Consider the following 21,079-nt stretch of genomic DNA (forward strand, 5'->3'; position numbering starts at 1 on the left):
CCTGTTAGTTCCAACGGCTAATTGAAATGTAAGCAAGCTATAGCTACTGCAACAAAATGCAGAAAATGTCTAAAGGATATCAAAAACCATAACGATTATATGAAACTATGCCATCAAATTTAAATGATTACATGGTCTTATACAAATTTTATATTTGTATCTTCTGTGTTATAAAACTTATTAGTTGCTTACTAAGTAATAATTTAACAAATAAATAACAACTAACAGTAACAACTAACTAATAAAATTCATCTTTATATAGGACAAAGAGCAGCAAAGTGTTCTTAATGCTTACGCATTGTTCTTAATTCTTAATGCTTACGCATAGTTCTTAATGCTTACGCATTGAAATGGTTTTTAGAGCTGAAAGAATTAATTAATGAGACTGCGTATAAATTTGTCATTTAAAAAATTATTACTGAAAATATACCATTTTTTGAAACACTAAATGCTTTATCTTTACATCGTTTTCTAGTGCATGTACGAAAGGAAACTGTGTGAGAAAATAAGTTATAACATGACAAATATTCCCCAAAATATTGTAGTAAATTTTTGATCATTTGTAACATTTTATTAAAATATCCGATAAATGCTAATACAAGCATTAGAGAGCAACATACAGATTATTTTAGGAGTATTTTTTTTTTTTTTTTTTTTTTTTTTTTTTTTTTTTTTTTGTTTTTTGTTTTTTAGATAAGTCTCAAACTTTTTCATGCTGCTTTTTTGAAAATTTCCATCTTTTTATCAAAAGTGTATTAAATATATTTTAATTAGTTTTAAGCTTAGATAAAAACATGGGTTGTTTCAATGACACATTGCTTATAGATCATTATAAAATGAAAATGTCAAAACATTTATGTTACTCATAACAATTTATGCAAACTGAAATTATGTAGATAGCTGAAATTTAATAATACAATTTTAGTTTTCATTTTTGCTGCAAAAAAGTATATCTAGAGCAACTGCATGGGTTTTGTATTTTCTTATGAGTTAGAGAAGTGGAATATTTTAGGCAAACTACATACTATGTTAGTAAGGTATAAAACTGAATCTGTGTGTTTATTTTCTTAACTTGCATATGCACTATGATATATATATTCAATACTATATTTTAATGCCATTCATCTTTAATGCCATGAATGTCATTCATAAAAAGCAATTATAATGAAGAGTCTGATATTCATCATGAATGTTGTTAGTAAGTGTTTCAGAATACATTTAATTTGATTTATAGGATGTTTCTGTCTTCGATCCAGAGGAATTCCGTGTTGCTAAAACTCAACAGGCCGCGACAAAGATCCAAGCAGCTTTCCGAGGTTATATTACAAGAAAGCGTATAATGGAAGAGAGATGTATTGCTCATTGCGCCGCAACCATCATTCAAGCTGCGTACAGAGGATACTATGTGAGGAAAGGGCTGAAGATACGACAGCGTATTTTGGAGGTATCAGATACATGATTTCATAGTTTGAAATAAGGAAGCTGTTGTAGAAAAATGATCGAGTTATAATTAATGCCCTTTGATAATTTCAGCATATTTCAGCATTACAGAGAAAGAAGATAAACTGATAAAACGCTGTATGTTTTAAAATTAAGTTAAATGTCTCTTTGGAACAACAGAAGCTCCACTCAGACGGTGGTATAAATATTATAGAGGCATTGGTTTAACGTGCGGAAGTTCCGCTCACACCTGCGAGGCAATTAGAAAAACTAAATTTGAGCATGCGTAGATTGTGTCTGCAGTTTTCTCGCTCAATAGGTTTCGCGCGTTCGCTCTAATTGGTCGACTTCTATACTAAGTCCGCATAAGTTTGAAAACTTCTAACTTTATGCCAAAACCCATAAATTAGTTTTTGTGACGTAGGTAAGTCTGGTTACCTAGCAACGGAGCTCGGCTTAAACCAGTTATGATATTTAGACAAACTTCTGAAAGAAGCCTTATGCAGATTAACTTAATGTATAAAAAGAAGATACGTGAATGTACTAGATAGTTGCTATTAAAATTTTAGTTGAATTTTCAACATTCTGCTGCATTACGAACTACTTTTGATACCCTGTTCAGCTGCGTTTTAGAAAATGTTTTGAAGTCAAATTCAGGCGTGAGTAAGAGGACTGATGATATTTCTGTAAAGGGGGGGGGGCTAAAGTGTAACCTGTTGTGGGTAAGGCTTGTGATAAGTTAAGCAAATTGTTAGTCCTTCGGGAATATTGGTTGAAAAACTGCTTGGATGTGGATGTAAGTAGCCAGAAAATCTGTGCAAAATGCTATTAACTGAAAAGCGAGCATGATTAAGTCATTTATTTAGAGACTTTTAATTTGAAAGGAAATTAAACTTCCTTGAACTGCTTGGTAATTCACTATTTTTTTAATGCTGTAACAAATTTTCCGTTTTGTCTGCGAGAAACTTCATGATGGTTTCATATAAATTTTAGTTATACGTCTGCGTAGCTAAGCTTTATTTCGAAGCATATTTCCAGCTTAAGAACTTCCTACAATTGCTTTGGCTATATTATGTGAAACAATTTATTATTGTGCATTACGCTAGATCATGTATAATGTATTTTCCACTGGATAGGTGGTTGAAAACCATATGAGGAAGATAATGGAGTTCTAAGGGAATGGAAAAGTCCTTAGCCTAAAAAGTGAATATGAATTGTTTGTATTAACATTACTGGCAGTAATTTTCTTCATTTCTTGACTATTTTATTTTAACACTCTTATACCGCTATACATTCTTTGAACAACAGCTAAAATAAATTAAGCTATGTAAATTAAATGTGAATATTATTAGCCTTAACGACGTATAAAAATTTTGAAAACATTTCGGAAGAAGAAAATTCTAGGATGTATATTCGATGTCCATTGTAATAATGAGTTCATGTGATCCACAGTGTGAAAGCAATACGACTCAGTAGATCAACATTCTGCACTTGAAGTTGCTTAGCACTTTAATAAGGAAGAAGGAAGATTGTTTAAATACTTCTATTGCACCTATTGTTTACAGTTCTATTGTACCAGTTCCTTGAAATCGAATAACCGATAAATATTACTGACCATAACAAGTGCTAATTCTCCACAGGACTAAAAAAATTCATTAAATTTAAATGTTTCATATGAAATCCCAATTAGATGAAGTAAAGTGATTTATGCTGCCATAAGCGAAACTCAGGGGCCAAAGTTTTAAATTAAGGTAGAAATAGCTGAAAACTTTCTGCAACTTTTGGCGCTTTCTAAGGACCAAAAAGCAATGATAATTTAAATTACGAAAACTTCCAACGCTTCTGAAAGCACTGGAACTCGAGTACGTAAAACTTGTATATTTTTTCTTGTATTAAGCATTTATCTCTAGCAAACAAGAAGGATATTACCTGAATGTTGCATCTGCTGGGTTAATGTCTTGGTTAACGAAAATCAACACGAGTAGTAATGGAATTTACAGTGTATGCTTGCTCACTTAATACTTGGTATTTCACTCACTGTAGCTTTCCTTTTGCATTTGAGGAGATGATGAACCTCCTAGGATTTTCAAGGATAGAATGAAAGGCTTCGATGTGTCTACACAAGAAAATATAGCGGTACTGTTCTGTTATTAGGACCGCATTCAGATATTGTCAAAAGTTGACGATCCGGCGAAACCTTTGGAGAATAAAACTAATCGCCAAAATATTTAAATTACGATAAATAAAATGCGATGCGGTTAAGATGAAGGGAAATCCAAAATAACAACAGACATTCGTAAAATTCGAAATTTTTAGGGTAAATTAAACAACTAGCCAACGAAAAAGGCTCGTCTGTAGCTAAGAATCTATGATATTTTATAAAAATTTTAAATATGTAAGTTTTTTTCTTTCTTTTCATTGAACTGCTTTTGTGTTGAAAGAAAGATATAGATGAACATTTTGTTCTCGAGAAGCATTGTCTTTTGGAATAAAAATATATTTTGAAGAATTATTGAAACCTTTATTTTGAATTAAAAATATACTTTGAGGAATTATTGAAACCTTTATTACATAAGAGATGGATAAAGCTAAATATTTGCTTGGTATTTACTAAATTATTTATTTATCACATATATCTCATAATACTTTTAAATCCATGCTAAATATGTTTTGTCAACTAACGTGTAATAGTAGTAGAAATTAGTATACATCAACAATAAAATTTAAAACAGAAAGGAGTTAATGATGAAGCATAAAAAATAAAATATGTTTATTTTTATATTTTGGAAGACAATGTACACCCATTACTGTGAAATGTTTTATTTGGAAAACTATAGTACAGAATGTAAACTAGAAATCCAAATTTTTCATTTCTATACCTCGAGTCCCTTAATGTTTTACCATACATCAGAATCTCTTGCTATATTCTCTTCTTTAATGGCAGATACAAGAAAAACACTTTGTGGCAGATACAAGAAAAACACTTTGAAATAAAATAAATTAAATACTCCATGAAAGTGGGATATATATATATATATATATATATATATATATATACATATCCATTATGTCATATAGTTACACTTGAATTAATATTTTAATGTCTGAGAATTTAAGGAATTCAGTTAAACGCAAATGTTTTGAGACGATAATTCTTTTCAATTAGTCCCTAGGCTCTTTTTTATATTTATGGCAAAATGCTGTCATCTTTGAAGTAACACTGAAACACGTTGACTGGGTTTAATATTATATGCTTAAAATCTAATATCACTACTTTTTTAAGAGACACAATGCCGTGTTAAAGCCTTTTACTCCAAGGATCGATGAAATGGAGACGCTTTATTTGTTTACATAAAAATGCTCCAAAGGCATAAAATGTTATATATTACATTTCTGAAAACCTTTTAGTTATGCTTTTATTACTTTAGTTAGCCTTCAGAAAGAATTTCGTGTAGAAGAAAAGATTTCTATGGAAATGTGAGCTCAGCTAAACAGAATGCTGACTTGAAATGTAAAACGAAGTGAAGTGCAGACTGCATGACGATGGAATAATTAACAATACATTATGACTCGATCTCCGTGACACAGACTAAGCTTTCGCGAGCACATAAGAAACATTTTAAACTAGAATTTAAAAACTTAATAAACTTGTGAAAGTTTGAAAAATCTCAGGGTATTTGATGCAATCAATCTAATTTTTAAGACTTGGAATGAAGTTTAAAACTTAACACAGGATATTAACCGGAGAATCTGATCTCCTATTTCGTAAATAGAGAAGCCATAACCAATGATGTGATCACAGTTTTGCTCCTCTTTTTTATAATCCGTAATGTATTCAAAAAAAGAATGTATGAATTCAAAAAAGAAAAAAAAATTAAAAAAAAAAATAAATAAAAACTTTGAATAAAGAAAATACTGAAATATGGGTGGAGAAATATAAGATTGATGAATGCTGTAGAATTTTATCAGTCCTTCCCGTTCGAGATGAATAGTTCAAAAGAAACCTAGAAGATGAATAAAAAGAGAAAAATAAAATGAAAGTAAATAACAAGATAAGTCTTAGTGTAGGAGTGAAATTATAAGTTTAGATTCTAGACTCTATGGTTGAATAAATGAATTCAGATTTAAAAGAAGCATAATGTTTATAGTATTGTATGGAAGGATGTCAGCGTGAGTATTAGAAAAGAATGTAGCAGACGATTTAAGAGCTAGAAACTAATGTTTCTTAACCAATAAACTGTATAGTTCATGTTATGTCATTCATGTAAAACTTTTAAAGACCAAGCTCTGTTATAGTACTAGGAGCAGTAATAACAATGTTATAGCGCATTCAGATGTTTTCATATTATCCATGCCCACTTGCGTGTTATTCCGTGTCAGCGGATAGAAGTTGATTGTAATTATGTGATCTGTTAAATGGGTCTTAAAATTTTTAGATTTCAAAGAGATCTTAACTTAAATTTTGTTTTAAAATATGCATTCTTTGAATGTACTGCGGTTGTCTTCGGTAGTGTATTTGATATTTCTAAAGCATATAAGGTCCATAAACGTTGTCTTTTAAACTTCTTTTCTAATGATTAACGTTAAACCTTTAAATAAACAGGACCAAGGAAGAAGAAAAAGGAAATCATTTTTAATCATCGGTTTACTGCCCTAAGAGAACTTACTCTTCCTTACGTTTATATAACCTCACATTAGAAATTATTTTTATGCAAACAGATGGGCTATATTCATCTTTTCAATTTGGTCACAAGAGAGTACGAAGGCTCTGCTTAAGCGGTAAAAGAATGTTAATAACCAGGAAGAAAATAGTGCCCTTTTGTTAACAAAAGACTCACTGTTCATCGCCCGAATCGTATGAGCCGCAATTAATAGAATACGCATTCTATGAACATAATGCGAAACATTCTAGTTAGTTTTAAAAATAGCAGCGTACATTACAACAAAATTGCGATGGAAATAAACATTTGGACGTTGTTTAAATATGCACACTACTTGTGCTGTGAAGAGCTGTAATGAAGATGATTGTCACAACAGTAGAGTTAATCACGTACGTTGCTTCGCAGGAAGCCATAGTTAATTGAAACTAGAGTTAATCATAGAATAACGCCAAATATGACTGAGCTTGTGATCAGTTTGTGATTTAATTTAATTCCCTTTGTCTTACAATTAAAGATGCTTTTTATATGATCTGATTTGAATAAGATATTGTAAGAGCAAACTACGAGAGTGGGAACATTAAAATATGATTGCCATTTTTAAAGTAACCAGTACAGTTTCATTAAAAACCTTGAATTTCATGTCGAGTTTAAATTGCATTTTAAACATTTGTAAAGATCTTAATTCGTTAGAAGATTTTATACTTGAAATCCATTAATATATTGATAACAGAAGTAGTTTTATGTAGCTAATTACAAATAATAAAATAAGTGACCTTTTATGTGCAGGACTATGTATATTTTACGTTGCAAATATGCCCTGAAATGCAAAGTATTTTCCCTTCAGATTGTTACGCATAAATAGTACTTAAAGTACTTTGTATTTAATGTGGCCGCCTTTTCTGAATTTATTTCATTTTATTTCGTTTGCTTTTTTTGTATATTTAAATATGTTAACACCGGTACGTATCCTTTTTTGTGCGCGTTCAATTTTTAAGTCAACATTAGGTTATTTACAATGAGTCAAAAAATATTATGGAAAAACAAGGTTTCAGACATGTTTGAAAGAATAATTAAATATTTAATTTAAAAGAAATACTTTTATTAAGGGTTATATCTTAAAATCTGAACAAAATTTTTAAAAATCTTAAAATGAATTTAATTTATTTTCCTCCAATGGCGGGCACTTGCGAAAGACTAGAAATGACCAGAATAGGTGCCAGAAATACTTAAAAATAAATAGATTGGTGAAGTAGATGATAATAAATACATTGGTGCCTAAGGCCAGAAATGGTGGTCATTTTATTGTGGAGGCATTTAATAGGTGCACACCGTTCCCTTCTTATTTAAGAGACAGACAATTTTACATCCATGACTTCTCCGGAATTCGAACCCGAGCCCTTGGGTATCGCAGTCAGTCTCCACCTAATCACTGTACTATCTGGGCGGCATTTTTTAAAAAACGCTAAACACATATTAAATTCTACAGTTTTCGTGTGCAAACAATAATGCAATGCTAAAACATTTACAAGAGCACACAAATATGTTGATTGTAATTGTTCTAATAATGTTTTGGGCCACCTTTCCTTTTCATGAATTACTTGAGCCTTGGATTTCATAAGATTTTGATTGAGATCAGTTTCTGTTTCTCTCCTTTATATGATGAGTTTTTCCTCGAAGTGCATTTATAATGGAAAATCCTTTTTATTAATTTTGACCTGCAAATAACTCCAAATATACTCAATAGGACAGAAATCTGGATTTAACACAAGAGTTTTGATTACATGGGGATAGGTACACAAATCCACAAATATGAGCATTATGCTTCAGATCATCGACTTGATAAAGTTTTAATGCGATAATATGCCAATGTTTTGTAGGCTATATTTCAAACTTTATTTTAAAATATTCAAATACATAAAATTATCACTTTTGCCAAAATTAAAATGTGGAATTTAAAACCGCAAGCACTCATATAGTCCAAGATCATATGGGCCGCCCACCCGGTATACGTTAGCGTCGCTGACTGCCGCGTCGAAGAGTCCGGGCTTGAATACAGGAGAAGTCATGGGTGTTTGTAATTGCATAGTGTCGACGCAGCAGGTCGATACACTAAATATGTGGCTAGTCGAAAGTCCTATCATCTTCCTACCTCCATGAGTCCTATCGTAGGGTTTGGTGGAAGGGAAGAGAGATGGGAGACCCTCGGAGCCGTCCCCACGGGGCGCTTCCCATCAAAACTGGGGGAAGAACTGAGCCAAATTTCGCAGTCACCTGTTAAGTGCCCTAGGTTGCCAATGACAGGCGTAATCTAGCGCTCCTTGCCACAAAGAATTTCGTAGGCCCAGGCTGACGACGTCGGAAAATTGAGCATAAGCAGCAACAACAACAACAAGATCATATGGCCGCCTCCACCATGTTTTACTGAAGAATTAAGGGTTATTATTTGAAGTTCAGTGCTAGGGTTTGGCCACAATAATTGCTTTGAATCATACTCAAAATATTAAATTTACTTTTACCTGCAAATAAAGCCGGTTCTAAAAGATTCTGAGGTTTTTTATTACAGGTTTCAGTAAATTATAATTCTCTTGGTCGATTTTCGTTACTGAGATTTTTCTAGTTATAAGGCCAGAAAAATTACATTTTCTCAAGGTATTTTCAACTATTTTTGCATTATTAATGCTAAACATTTGTTGGGCATTTAAAGCTAAGCTGCCTACACTGGTTTTAAATTTTTATATCATGCTTACGAGGACCATTTTTCTTTGCGTGCATTCAATCTTCTTGGATGCCTTGCTCTTGCTCATAGTTTGTTTCCAAACAAATGTGTTTAACAGTATTTCAGAATTAAATTGAACATAATATTTTATTTTAAATTTAGTAGTTCAGCTATTTTCTTCTCAGGATTCCAATGAAAAGATGCAAGTTTGCTTCTATGAAAAGGACTCTTAATTTTTTTTGTCTCATGTCAAAAAAGTATTTACTAAACATTAAATTCAAACTTTAACTTTTCTTCGTCTAAGAGTCGTCTTCCAGATGTTTACATCGGCAGAGAGGTAAAGTAAAGTCGCTAGATACTCATAATTCAATCTGGCGACCGAATCTCGGCGATCGGGCCCGTTGAATAAGCATTTTCGTGATTTTTCCTATATGTATATGAGCCAGTTTTCTGCTCACCAGCGGCCGAGCGGTAAAGTCGCTGAACACTGGTAGTTCGGTTCGAGGTTCGACTCCCGCGAACGGGCTGGCTGCATGGGCGTTTCGTGGATTTCCCCATGTGTAACGTGTATACAAGCCAGTTCCTTTAGAAAGTCCTCCACGAAGGCATCCCTCCCCTTAGGCAGATAGCCCTAGTGTGCTTTGCCATAATTAAATAAACCAAACCAAACTCTTAAAGTTCTCCATGAAAGAATACCTTCTCTTAGGCAGATAACCCTAAGGTGCTTTGCCATAACCATATAAAACAAACTAAACTAGGTGTTTTACTAGAAACGTCTGTCAGAACTGGCTCTTTTGTAACATTTATAGCACATTTTAACATTCATTCATAGTTAAATGCAAGGTATTTAAAATATTTCATTTATTTAATAGGCTTACTTAATATGGTTCCTCGTAATACTTTTAGCATGGTATTTAGATCCAAAAAATACTTTGTTTTAAAATAACGGCTGAATTTTTATCAGGAAATGGTTGAAAGTTTCTTATGTTCCAGTACTTTTTTGAGTCACTGCATATATTACTATCCCGAATTATCCCGAATTTCAAACAATAATATTTTGTAATTTATTTCCTGTGTCTTGTAATTTATTTCAATGTACCTGCAAGATACACCTTTTTTTGGTAAAATTGCCAGATAAACTTTGTGATGTTTCGTAGTTTGGAAAAGAAGATATATATTTTTGTCTTTTATTTGTTATAGTATATGTATTACACATATATAGATGTACATACACTTACATAAATATCAACTCTACTTGATTTATACAATGACGGATCACAGATATTTGTAGGTAAAGATACAAGTGAAGTTATTACTGATAGTTTCTATTCCGTAAGCACCAATGTAAGTCCTTAAATCCCTATTGAAGAAAGGAGTAAACAATAAATTATCTTCTCAGTTAGCTCACAGAACCAAACGTGCCCAAAACTAGAATGCATTATTATTTCTACTCATTATTGTACTATACTTTACTTAAAGCATGTTTATCATCCTTTTCTATTATAGAAACACACACACGTACAGAAAACAAAAACAAAACAAAAAATTCAGAATTTAAAATAAAGTGCTGTTTTTTAGCATCTGCAAGTTTTTTGACTAATGAAAAGAATGCTTAGAAATTATCTGATGTTTTTTGTTTACGTTATTTTAGAGCTAATATTGTATTTACAGATGATTTGTTGATATGCTATCATTTTAATGTTTTATTCTATTATATAAATATTTGCTGCTTAAAATTAATTTCTATGATATATCTGTTCTTCAGAAAGGTGAAGAAGGGAGCAAAACTTCTATTATCCAAACAGGCAGTATAAATGCATTAAAACCAACAATTTCCACCCGATCGATTAAAGCCCTCTGGAGTTACGAGAAAGCAAGCAGCCGATCCGAAGTCATCTATCTTCTGGGGGCATTCAACTCAGCCAAATTAGAGAAAGGTCAGCTTTTTATCTGCCCTAGACGACAAGGACAAATGCACACTATTTTTCTCTGTTAATTGAAAAAAAAATATTTGTATGCTTTGCATTTCAAAAAGAAACAAAGACACAAAATTAAAAAATCAGAAAGAGATCAAAATTAGCGAATTTAGAAAAAAATATGTATAAGTTGTATTCTGGAAAATAGCTCCCTCATCAATGCCTTTTGCGAAAGTTTTAAAAGACCTCACTTTCTTATTTACACAATTTATTCTTTTTATGTAATGTGTAAAATAGAAACGCAGTCCATCGAAAACTGTTTTGTTCAAGAGAAACAGTACGAGGACACGATACGTATTTACTGTTCTTGCATATTATCTGTCCTCCATACTTGCATCAAACTATCTTTATATTCACCGATACCTATGCAATGTTTGTTATTTGCACAAATAGATCTGACAAGGCGTGCTCAGAGTTTTCCAAAAGTCTTCTGTCAGCTGTTTGAATAATTTAAAAACATGTACTCCATTTACGAAAACACATTATGGTTATGTTTGCGAATTTAAGCATTGTCTTTGAATAAATGTTCAATGACTCTCTTCATTTCCTACATATGAAGGCAATAAATTATTCTGCAGCATGTATGCTGGCTTGTATCTTCCATTCTCTGAGTAGGAAATTCACCATTGAATTTGCTAATATTTAAATTGAATTTCTGTCTCAAAATAATTTAATAAATGTTACGATTATGTAGATAGGTAGATCTAAATTTTACAAAGATTAAAACTGATGGTGATGGATCTTTGTATATGTTGTCTAACTCATTTATTATTATTAAAACGTGAATCATTCTGTTTGCTTCGACTGTGTTATTGGAAAGTGAAATAATAATACAAATTCTATATTTTCTAACAGGTCAAAACAGAATTTTCATTTTTGACGTAAAAGATAAGGAATGGCACGCTCTTTCTCAGTGCCCACAACCCATGCATGATGTAAAAATGGCTTCAATAAAGGAATTCTTATACTTTATAGGTACGCAATATTTTTATTACGTTTGATTTACTTTTTCCCTAATATATTGAAATCGTACAACAATTTCTAGAAGATAAAATGAAATAATAATAATTCGTTATTATCATTATTATAGTATAATGGAAAGTTTGAAACCATTTTTGATTGTTCCGCATTTTCAAATAATGCAATCAAATCAATCTATAAGTAATAAATCTAATAAAATCTTACTTTTGTATAATTTGCCCATTACTTGACGAAAGCGGCCATTTATCTCTTTGCTAAAGTGCGCTGTCCGTAAAGGTAAGTCTATTGCAGGCAATACACAGCTGTTGGAGATAGCGGTGCGGAATGTATTCAATAAGGAAAACTACTTGATATGGGTATTTTGTGAAATGAAAAAGGCAGGTGACTAGACTAGGACCTATCAGCTTCTATGAGATTTGTGTTTTTGTGGCTTGAGTAGAAACTTCCCAATCTTCATCCATAATATATTGAAAAGTACCTCATTTTACGTTAAAACAGGCTACTTGCTGTCGAAGTACATCTTTCAATAAGAACGTGTGTCAAGAACAAGTTGTGTATTGAGCGTGACATTGTTTAGTTTCAAAGTAAATGCAGTCTTCAAAAAGCTTCTGCCATCCATGCATGGAATTTCGTATGTAGATGATCTGCAGATACGATGCTAAGGAACGAGACATCAAGGAATGATATATAGGGAAACGACTGCAGATCGCTCTGAACAAAGTTATTAAATGGGCCACTAATCCACTCAATGGAACTATTTAAATATAATTTAAATAGTATGCTGTATAGTTGGGCTGTCATCAAATACTATTTAAAGATAATTTAAATAGTACTTGATGACAGTCCAACTATTCTGTTTGGATGCTTGTGCTGGATGACGAAAACATCATGTCTTTGCCCATTTAGGGAGTTTGATATCTGGTATTATAACATAGCCTGAAACCCAAATACCAAAGGGAGAAATTATGCCCGTAGAGAAAGTTGCTCATATTCACCCTCTGAAAATTTTCAGCAAACTGAGCAAGTAGAACACCAGTGATCGTTTGCATAAACAACATTTCTGTGTCCACATATAGGAGTACCATATCCATAAGCCAACATAAACAGATTACATCACACTGTCGAGGCCATCTGTCGAGGCTGGCATCTGCTTTCATATATAAAAGTTTCGTGAAAGGTTTGAGGCTCTCCTATGAATGAAGTGTTTGAAATTTTGGCTGTAAGACTTGTTCTTTCGTTTACTTCTGGGCAACACAGGAAAACATTTATAATGTCCAGATTTCATTCGTTGAGTGTTCTGATGTTTTCAGTCCTTTAGGAATTGAATTACTGAATTTATATGAAGGTTTAAGGCTAGAGGATACCATATCCTTTTGCTGAATACTAGATCTGTTGTATATAGGGTAACAAATTGGCAGACATAACGGCAAAATCTGCAGTTTATGTATCCTGTAGACCAATTCCATTGCCAGCTATGAGCTCGAATATTCGTAATAAAATGCTCAATAAATGAGAGGCATTCTAGGATATGCAGGATTGTGAAATCGAAAATGAGAAATCTGGAAAATTATTCCAAAACGAAAAGAGGAAGTTCTTTTGACAGGTTAATCATACTCGGTTGACAGCCAACAACTTTTAGAAGGAGAGGACGCACATTAAGTTTTAGAAATTGTAGCATTTCTTTGAGTATGCGTCATTATTTATTGGAATGACAGACTCTTAAAAGTCTTAGTTTAACCAATTTGGCAGTTTTAACTTTATTTTAATTGGAAAGCACCCGCATTCAAAGTGAAAAAATTTCAGAGATCATTACAAACAGAAATAGGGATTTTTTTTTGACAGATTTAAGAATAAATCACACTCGGTTGACACACAGCCACATTTTAAAAGAAGATTACGCACATATTTTTAGAGATTTTAGCATCTATTTAAGGGTTCGTCATTATTCACTGGAATGACAGTCTCTTAAAAGCCTTCGTTTCAGCTTTTTTACAGTTTTAACTTTTAACTGGAAAGCATCTACCTTATCAAAAATTTTGAACATTGGTTAAATAAATTCAAAATTTTAACAATTTTTTCAATTTATTTGATACAGGTTTTACCAATTGGTTTAAATTAGTTTAACGCTTACATGTAAATAATGATGATTTTCACTGTACATCAGCCGTAGTTACTCAACAAGCATTCTCCCTTTTCATATATTTTAGCTTTTTATGTGCTTCATGCTATAAAATTCTCTGTTCACTTTAATTTCCTTTTGTTTCTTGAGGATATTTTCTTCAGTTTCACTGTCCTTAAACTGTTTGTTTTTTATTATTGTTGTCGGGGCTTACTTAATTCGGCTTTATACATCATTGTATGCTTATTGCAAAATTTTTGCTCATACATTTGAATTATATTTTACCATCTGTTTAGTTAAACACAACTTTATAGGTTCCAAACCCAAAAACCTATTAAACAATGGCAAAGTAACGGATATGTTAAGATGATTTTTAACGCTACAATTACGGAAATGGCCATTTTTACCGTAAAGGAAATTAGATTGTTCATATTACGTTCAATCTTTTTAAATATATTTTAACTTTTTCTAAATATATGCCAAGATGATAGAATAATTTATTTGACATAATTCAAATATATTTTTTATATGTATCACCTAGAATTATTGCTTCTTCTTTCATATTTAGTGAAAGGTTAATTCGGATTGCTATAGAAATGTTTTGACGTCATTTGTTTGGGTTTTCGATTTATTTTCATGCCAGATGACATTCGACAGGTGGTTAGAATAGAAGTGAAACTGCCCCTTCCCGAAATGATAGTGGGCCAATCGGGTTTCATGTTTCTTGTCTGAATATTAAGTTCTTCGTGGAATAAACCATAGTACAATAAGAAAACAAAGACAAATTAAATGTTTCAAAATAATGAAGTTCAGTTAAAAGGGGAAAAATAACAACTGATTGTATAGTGTATAAAAACGAAGTTATTTCAGCAAATGCACACAACCTCTTCAGAAGACATCCTTTTCAAAATGTTTACGAGAAGCTGATAAAACCATATCACAAGTCCAAGAAATCTAACCTGGAAATTTTCACTCATTGAGTTAGATGTTTTTGCTAGTCTTGTGGCGCCTTGGCTACTAAGAACTTTCTATTTTGAGTTTATGATTCAAATCCTGGGCGTTCTCTAAACTCTAATTAAACTACTAAGAGATTCTTGAAAATAACTGAGTTGAAAATAATTAGATCGATTTGAAGATTTCAAACTTTTTCTTTTGCTCCTCCTTCAAAGGTATGGAATACCTTTGTTGAGGACCATTTATTGTGGCACAACACAGACGAAAATGTTACAATTGATGAAACATTTTCCTACTAAGGCAAAATGCTCCTTTATACAATAAATGCCCCCCCCCCGAAAAAAAGGTAAATTTCACAAAATTTGACTTTTAGTTGATATAAAAATAAAATATTTTGTAAATGGATATCTTTATTTGGGAAAAAAGAAACTAGATCAATTGAATAAAATATTGGAGAGCATGGCCATTTATCGATTAAATGAGCCCTTTTATATGAGTGGAAGAAATACTGCTTAGGACAACTTTTTTACTTCTTTTAATTAAGAAATAAAGGAGTTAGTTACATTAGCACAGTCAATCGCAAAAAAATATTTTGTGTAGGGTATGATTTTAATGCTAATTCTTCGTTTTTCAAAAGAGAAACTGCTATTATATAATTTTCTAAATAAGAAAAATAAATTAAAACCATATTTTGAAAATTTTAACTGTAGAACGAAAAGAAGCTTAATAATCTAAATTATATCATATTTTATTAAAAAAACCGTAAACGCTATATCTCTTCCAATAATTAATTACACTGGTTTCCAAAAATTAAGGGCAAATCCCAAAACTGGCGTTAAGCTGTTTAAAAATAAGCTAGTCCGTATAAAATTTGAATATCATGTCAAATGAGAATTGTCGATTAAAACTGCAGTATCCAATTAAGTGGCGCTGCAGTCGAAATACATCATTTTTGAGGAGCATAGAATTGCATATCTGAGAGGAATCCTACAAATATAGCTATGGTACTGAAATCAGAAATGTGGGGTAACCGATTCGTAGCAATGACCTCCAGGCATCATTTGCCCGAAGAACTGCGATGGAGAGCTAATGGGTGACTGGAAGCAGGATAAAGTCTGACCGAAGTGGCCAGATAGCTAAATGTCAGTACTATTGTTCATAGACCTTTAGTAAAACAATTTCTAACCACGTATTCGGCATCCAAGAGGTTCGGCAAAGGACGACCAACCACTACAACGAGCACCTATGATAGATATTTGTTGTTATGCTCACGAAAGAATGGAACCGCATCTCCAACTACACTCAGATCCTCTCTTGCTGCAGCCAGCAAGAAGTTGGTGTCAACTTCAACTGTGCGTAGAAGACTGTACAAGGAAGGTCTGTACGTGTGGCGACCAGCCATTTGCGTTTCGCTCAACTCGCATCATAGAAGGAAACGTTGAGGTGGGCGCATTAATATGTTCACTGGACGGCTGATCAATGGAGGGTTGTTATCTCGAATGAATCCAAGTTTATCCTACAAAACAATAGTAGGAGTTATTTTATTTGGAGAGAACCTGGAACCCATTATCATCCATCAAACATCCGTGAAAGAGATGCATGTGGATGAGCCAATGTCTATGTCTGGGATGGTATCTCTTTGGGTGAATGCACAGATCTCCATATCTTTCCACGTGCAACATTGAATACTCAGACTTATACAGATGACATCCTTGATGCTTATGTGCGTTATGCCGAGGTAATGGGTGATAATTTCCTGCTGCAGGACAACAATTCTAGACCGCACAAGTCTTGCATCGTGGATCCATACTTCAGCAGCAAATAATTCAGTGCATACAGTGGTCAGCTCAATCACCGGATCTGAATCCTATCGAGCATGTCTGGGATGCATTCTATATGTAAATTTTTGAGTAATAGTCAGTTTTGTGATTTTTGCTTAATTAATGATGACCAGTGTATATTACTGTCAAAATGGCCGCACACCGTAATTAGCGGTAAACCGAAAATATCGTGATGCCACTGTTAACTCATTCGTGATACAGGGCAAGGATTTGGGCAATCTTTAGTCTTTGAATTATCCTAAAAAGAGTCGGCGTTTAAAATCCTCTTATGTAATCGTTTGCGTTAAGTTACATGTCACTACTAAGACGCTTATCATTCATGAGATTTTACAAGAGTTTTTACACGAAACATAACATCCTTTACAATCTGTGCTGCTTGGAATATTGTCGATTCTTAGCAATAATGCTTCAACTAGCCTTATATAAAGTCGCTGGTTTATAATCAAGATTAAAATAATATTAAATTGCATTTTTCATACATAAAGTTTAGGAGTAAATGCGCTTTAAAACAGCTGATAAGGGGCGGAAATATTATAACAAGAGCAGTAAAGACTTGAAGAGTAAAAGGGGATTAGTGAAATCAACTAAATTTCCTCAGTAGCACCCTACGTGACAATTTAAAAATAAATCATAGCACATTAGAAGTTAAAGTACTTTTTCAACTCGAGTAAATATATTTTACAGAGCGCTGATATGGTTGCTGTTTAAAATTCACAACGAAAAGTACGCAAAATTATTTTAATAATAGGATAATAGATATGCTTTGGAAAAATATTGTTTAAAAAAAATTATTTATGAATTATTGGAACTGTTAGTATGTAAATGAGAACTAAAATGACGGTGCTCAATACCTAATGAGTGTTTTCGCGTGCAGTGTTAAAAACCTTTCACTTTAGCGAATTTATCTCTAGTTTGGGATGAAGTCTTAAAAGAGTCTTCTTGAAAAAGACTTAAAAAGACATAACGCTGATTCTGGAAATATAGGTACAGATAGAATGTCACCTCCGGCAATTATGATAACATACGAGTATTTTTGATAAGTAACATGATTTCTGTTTTTTAAGGCCTTAGAGTATTAATGTAGAGCTTCACTATACATGCCGCGAAATAATTTGAATTCCTTTAAAAATATAGTTTCCTTGAAAAAGAAAGCAATCTTTATTTTTAAATAGTTTTATTCTTTAAATGAGATTAAACTACAGTTTTCTTCTTCGGTGCTTTATATTCCAAAATCCTTAGTATTCCAGCATTCTTTATTTGATGCTAATAATTTTCTTTCTTAAAGATATAGTACTTTCTTTATTTCTTTATTTATTTTTCCTTCACTTAACATCAAATGGCCTTCATACAACTTTAATTCTTGATGTGTTTCGATTTCCCTTTTCATTCGAGAGAAGTGCTTTTATAAAGCTCCTTTTAGCGTGCAAAGAAAAATCTTAAAACATTTGTTATCAAAAGCGATTGAATTAAATTGCATTTCGAAATCTAGTTAAAGATTTTCTTTTGAAGCATGTAGCATTTTATATACCTGATTTTGTAATGGAATGTTCTCTAAAGATTAAGATAAGAGACACGTGTATTCGTGACCTAACAAAGGCAAAAGGAAGAGCACGTTTTGAAATTTAAAATCCATAGAGATTTTGTTCGAAACTAAGCTTTAGTTGAAATATTTATGCTGAAACATCTCTTTCATTTTCTTTTCAGAAAAACTCAATCAGAAAATCTTTTGAGTCGAACAAATGATTTCAAGTGACATAATTTCAAATATTCCTTTCTTTTGTCATGATTTGCAGTTTAAAACTATGCTTATTTTTATCAATGAAAGGTTTATTCTGCAGAGAGAAATTCAGAAACGTAATTAGTTGATATTTTATTTTTTTACTGAAAACGCTGATAAAACATATTTTGAAAGAATTTTGAAGGAAGGGAAAAAATCAACTCCCTTACATCAATGCCTTAAGAACTACTTTAAATTTATAACATGCATGAGAAAAACTCCATCTTTATCACAAAATTTAATTAACATTTTTTAATCGAAACGGATGCTCAGACATTTATAATTATGTCTTTTAATCAAATAAAAATAAGTAACCAATTTAAAAAAGTTTCATCAAAGTTTCAAAGAAGTTACCTTCAGTTACAAAGTCAGCATTTTGTTCCACTGAAATTAACACATTTGATAATAAGTGATGTTTTTTATTGGCATAACTTTTTTCTGCTAACATTACTTTTTTCTGATAACTGAAATTTTAAAGATAAATTCAACACTGAACCTTTCTGCATTACGTTTACTTTGATTCTGGCATGCCATTCCAGTCCTTCAAAATAATAAATATTATTATTTAAAATTTATTTTACAACACTTAATTCTTCGTTTCTCTCTAAGTCTAAAGAAGGAAGATTTGAATATATGTATGTATGCGGAAGTGATTTTGGCAAATCTACTTTTGCTTGATACAAAAACTGTGGAACTCATGTTTGCTGAACTCGGGACAGGGAGAGATTGGTAGTGGCAATTGCGTCAAGCAAATCTCGAAAATTACAATTAAGCAAACTTAAATTGAAGAATTAATTCAGTTATGCAGAGTAAGATAACATGATGTAATAAGAAAATAAAATAACTAAAATTCAAAGGATAGTTCAATAATGATTTATGTGAAAAACGTCTGATGTGGCCACCCACATAACTTCCTAGTACGGCCTATTAAATTATGTATATATTTTTATGCACTTCATTTAAACATTTCCTTGAATTATTCTAAGTTAATAAACCGATCTCTCAAGGCAATGAAAAATGACAAAATGAAAGTCCTCGTCAATTTTTTGTCACCGAGTGTCAAATTTCTTGTGTTTTTATTTTTTCATGAAAAGTATAAAACTTTCCGAAATATGAGAGTGAGATATATATATGAATACAGACTATATGATATATATAAGATATATATAATGAAACAGAGGACCGCATTAAAATTCAGGTGCTCAAAATTAATTTTCTTTTAAATTTAACGTTGCCAAAACATGAATATTTTCGCCATAGTTTTGCTATATTTCACTTAAACGTGTTACCTGAAATTAGTCTAACTTAATTAATCTATTCGTCAAGAAAAGGTGAAAATGAAATTTTGAAATTAAAAATCCCGAACAATTTTTGACGTACGGGAGACGAACTTCTGGCAGTTTTACGTTTTTGCAACAAGTAAAAATTTCTGAAATGCAAGTATAGGAAACGGGAGACCATTAAAAGTTAGATTTCGTTATTTGTTCAATTGTTTTTAATATGACAATTCCGATTTTCATCACTTAAAGACTTTTGTATTTTTGTTGCACTTCATTTAAATCTGTTTCCTGGAATCATTCTAACTTAATTAATCAGTCCTCAAAGCAAATTGAAAAGATTATCAAGAACTGAAAATGCTGAAATTAAATATCCCGGTCAATATCGTCAATTAAAACACCTCTATAGTTGGAAGTTGGAAGTATGTGACTAAGACCAACGATTGCGAAAATAAAGGAGAGATGAAGCCTTTTAACCCAGGCACGGAAGTACGTTTAGTACTGCGAATTAAAAAAAAGGAAAAAAAAAAAAAAAAAAACGACAGAATTAGATATTCTAGCAGTCCCGTAAATTTTCTATGGCTAATAGTTTCTGAGTTATGCGAGATATATACCTACGTATACACACCACGAAAGAAGTCCCATTTGAATGTATTCTAAATCTAGTTAACAATTCGTTTTGGAAAATATGAATCTTTTGTTCTGCATGTACATATAGAGGTTATTCAAAAAAATCATCCGAATGTGTTCGGGAACACTCAAAATGGAAATTTCTGTTGAAATATGACCTCCGAAATTTTTAACGTAAAATTTTAAAAGCGTTTCAAAAATCAAATAAAGTGAATCAAAATATTGTTTAAATGAAAATTGTAAAATGTAATATTTGCTTCATTTTACGTCTCTAAGATTGTTCACAGTTAGAAGTGGAGGCACAACATCCACAGTAGCGTTTATAATAAGTATAGTGATCAAACCCATTTATTTACTTTAATATGTATGTTTGATTTTTATAAATTTCTGAAAACGTTTAAAGATTTTCCGAGCAATTTATAGCATCCCTTAGTTAAATCACATTTACAAAGTTATATAAGGTGACTAGAAAGTCCCCTTACCTGAACTAAATACGTGTAACAGTGTAAGATATTAATATATTTTAAGATTTGAACTACCCATCCTGATCATTCATATCACAACAGTGCTCATCACATAAGTCTCAACGTGAGTGTCATTTGACTGCAAAAGGAGGCGAATAGAGATGCCCAAATTCTGCAGTTTCTGTCCACTTCGCTTTAGCGATTTGTTAACACGTCAATGAATTATTCGCCGGCCGGTGGATA

The 21,079-nt window shown here is 32.0% G+C and overlaps 1 protein-coding gene across 1 annotated transcript in view; it reads left to right on the forward strand.

Moving 5' to 3' along the window:
* LOC118202750 (beta-scruin-like) overlaps window positions 1-21,079 on the forward strand; it is a 57,278-nt gene that overhangs the window by 4,477 nt on the left and 31,722 nt on the right. The window contains exons 2-4 of the mRNA XM_035374945.2: window positions 1,235-1,444; window positions 10,583-10,754; window positions 11,649-11,768. Of these exons, the coding sequence (XP_035230836.2) occupies window positions 1,235-1,444; window positions 10,583-10,754; window positions 11,649-11,768 (502 nt within the window). The remainder of the gene's footprint in view (window positions 1-1,234; window positions 1,445-10,582; window positions 10,755-11,648; window positions 11,769-21,079) is intronic.

This window comes from Stegodyphus dumicola, chromosome 2 (assembly GCF_044657685.1).
Source record: "Stegodyphus dumicola isolate Sdum_Otavi_A_Nest chromosome 2, ASM4465768v1".
Classification (NCBI taxonomy): domain Eukaryota; kingdom Metazoa; phylum Arthropoda; class Arachnida; order Araneae; family Eresidae; genus Stegodyphus; species Stegodyphus dumicola.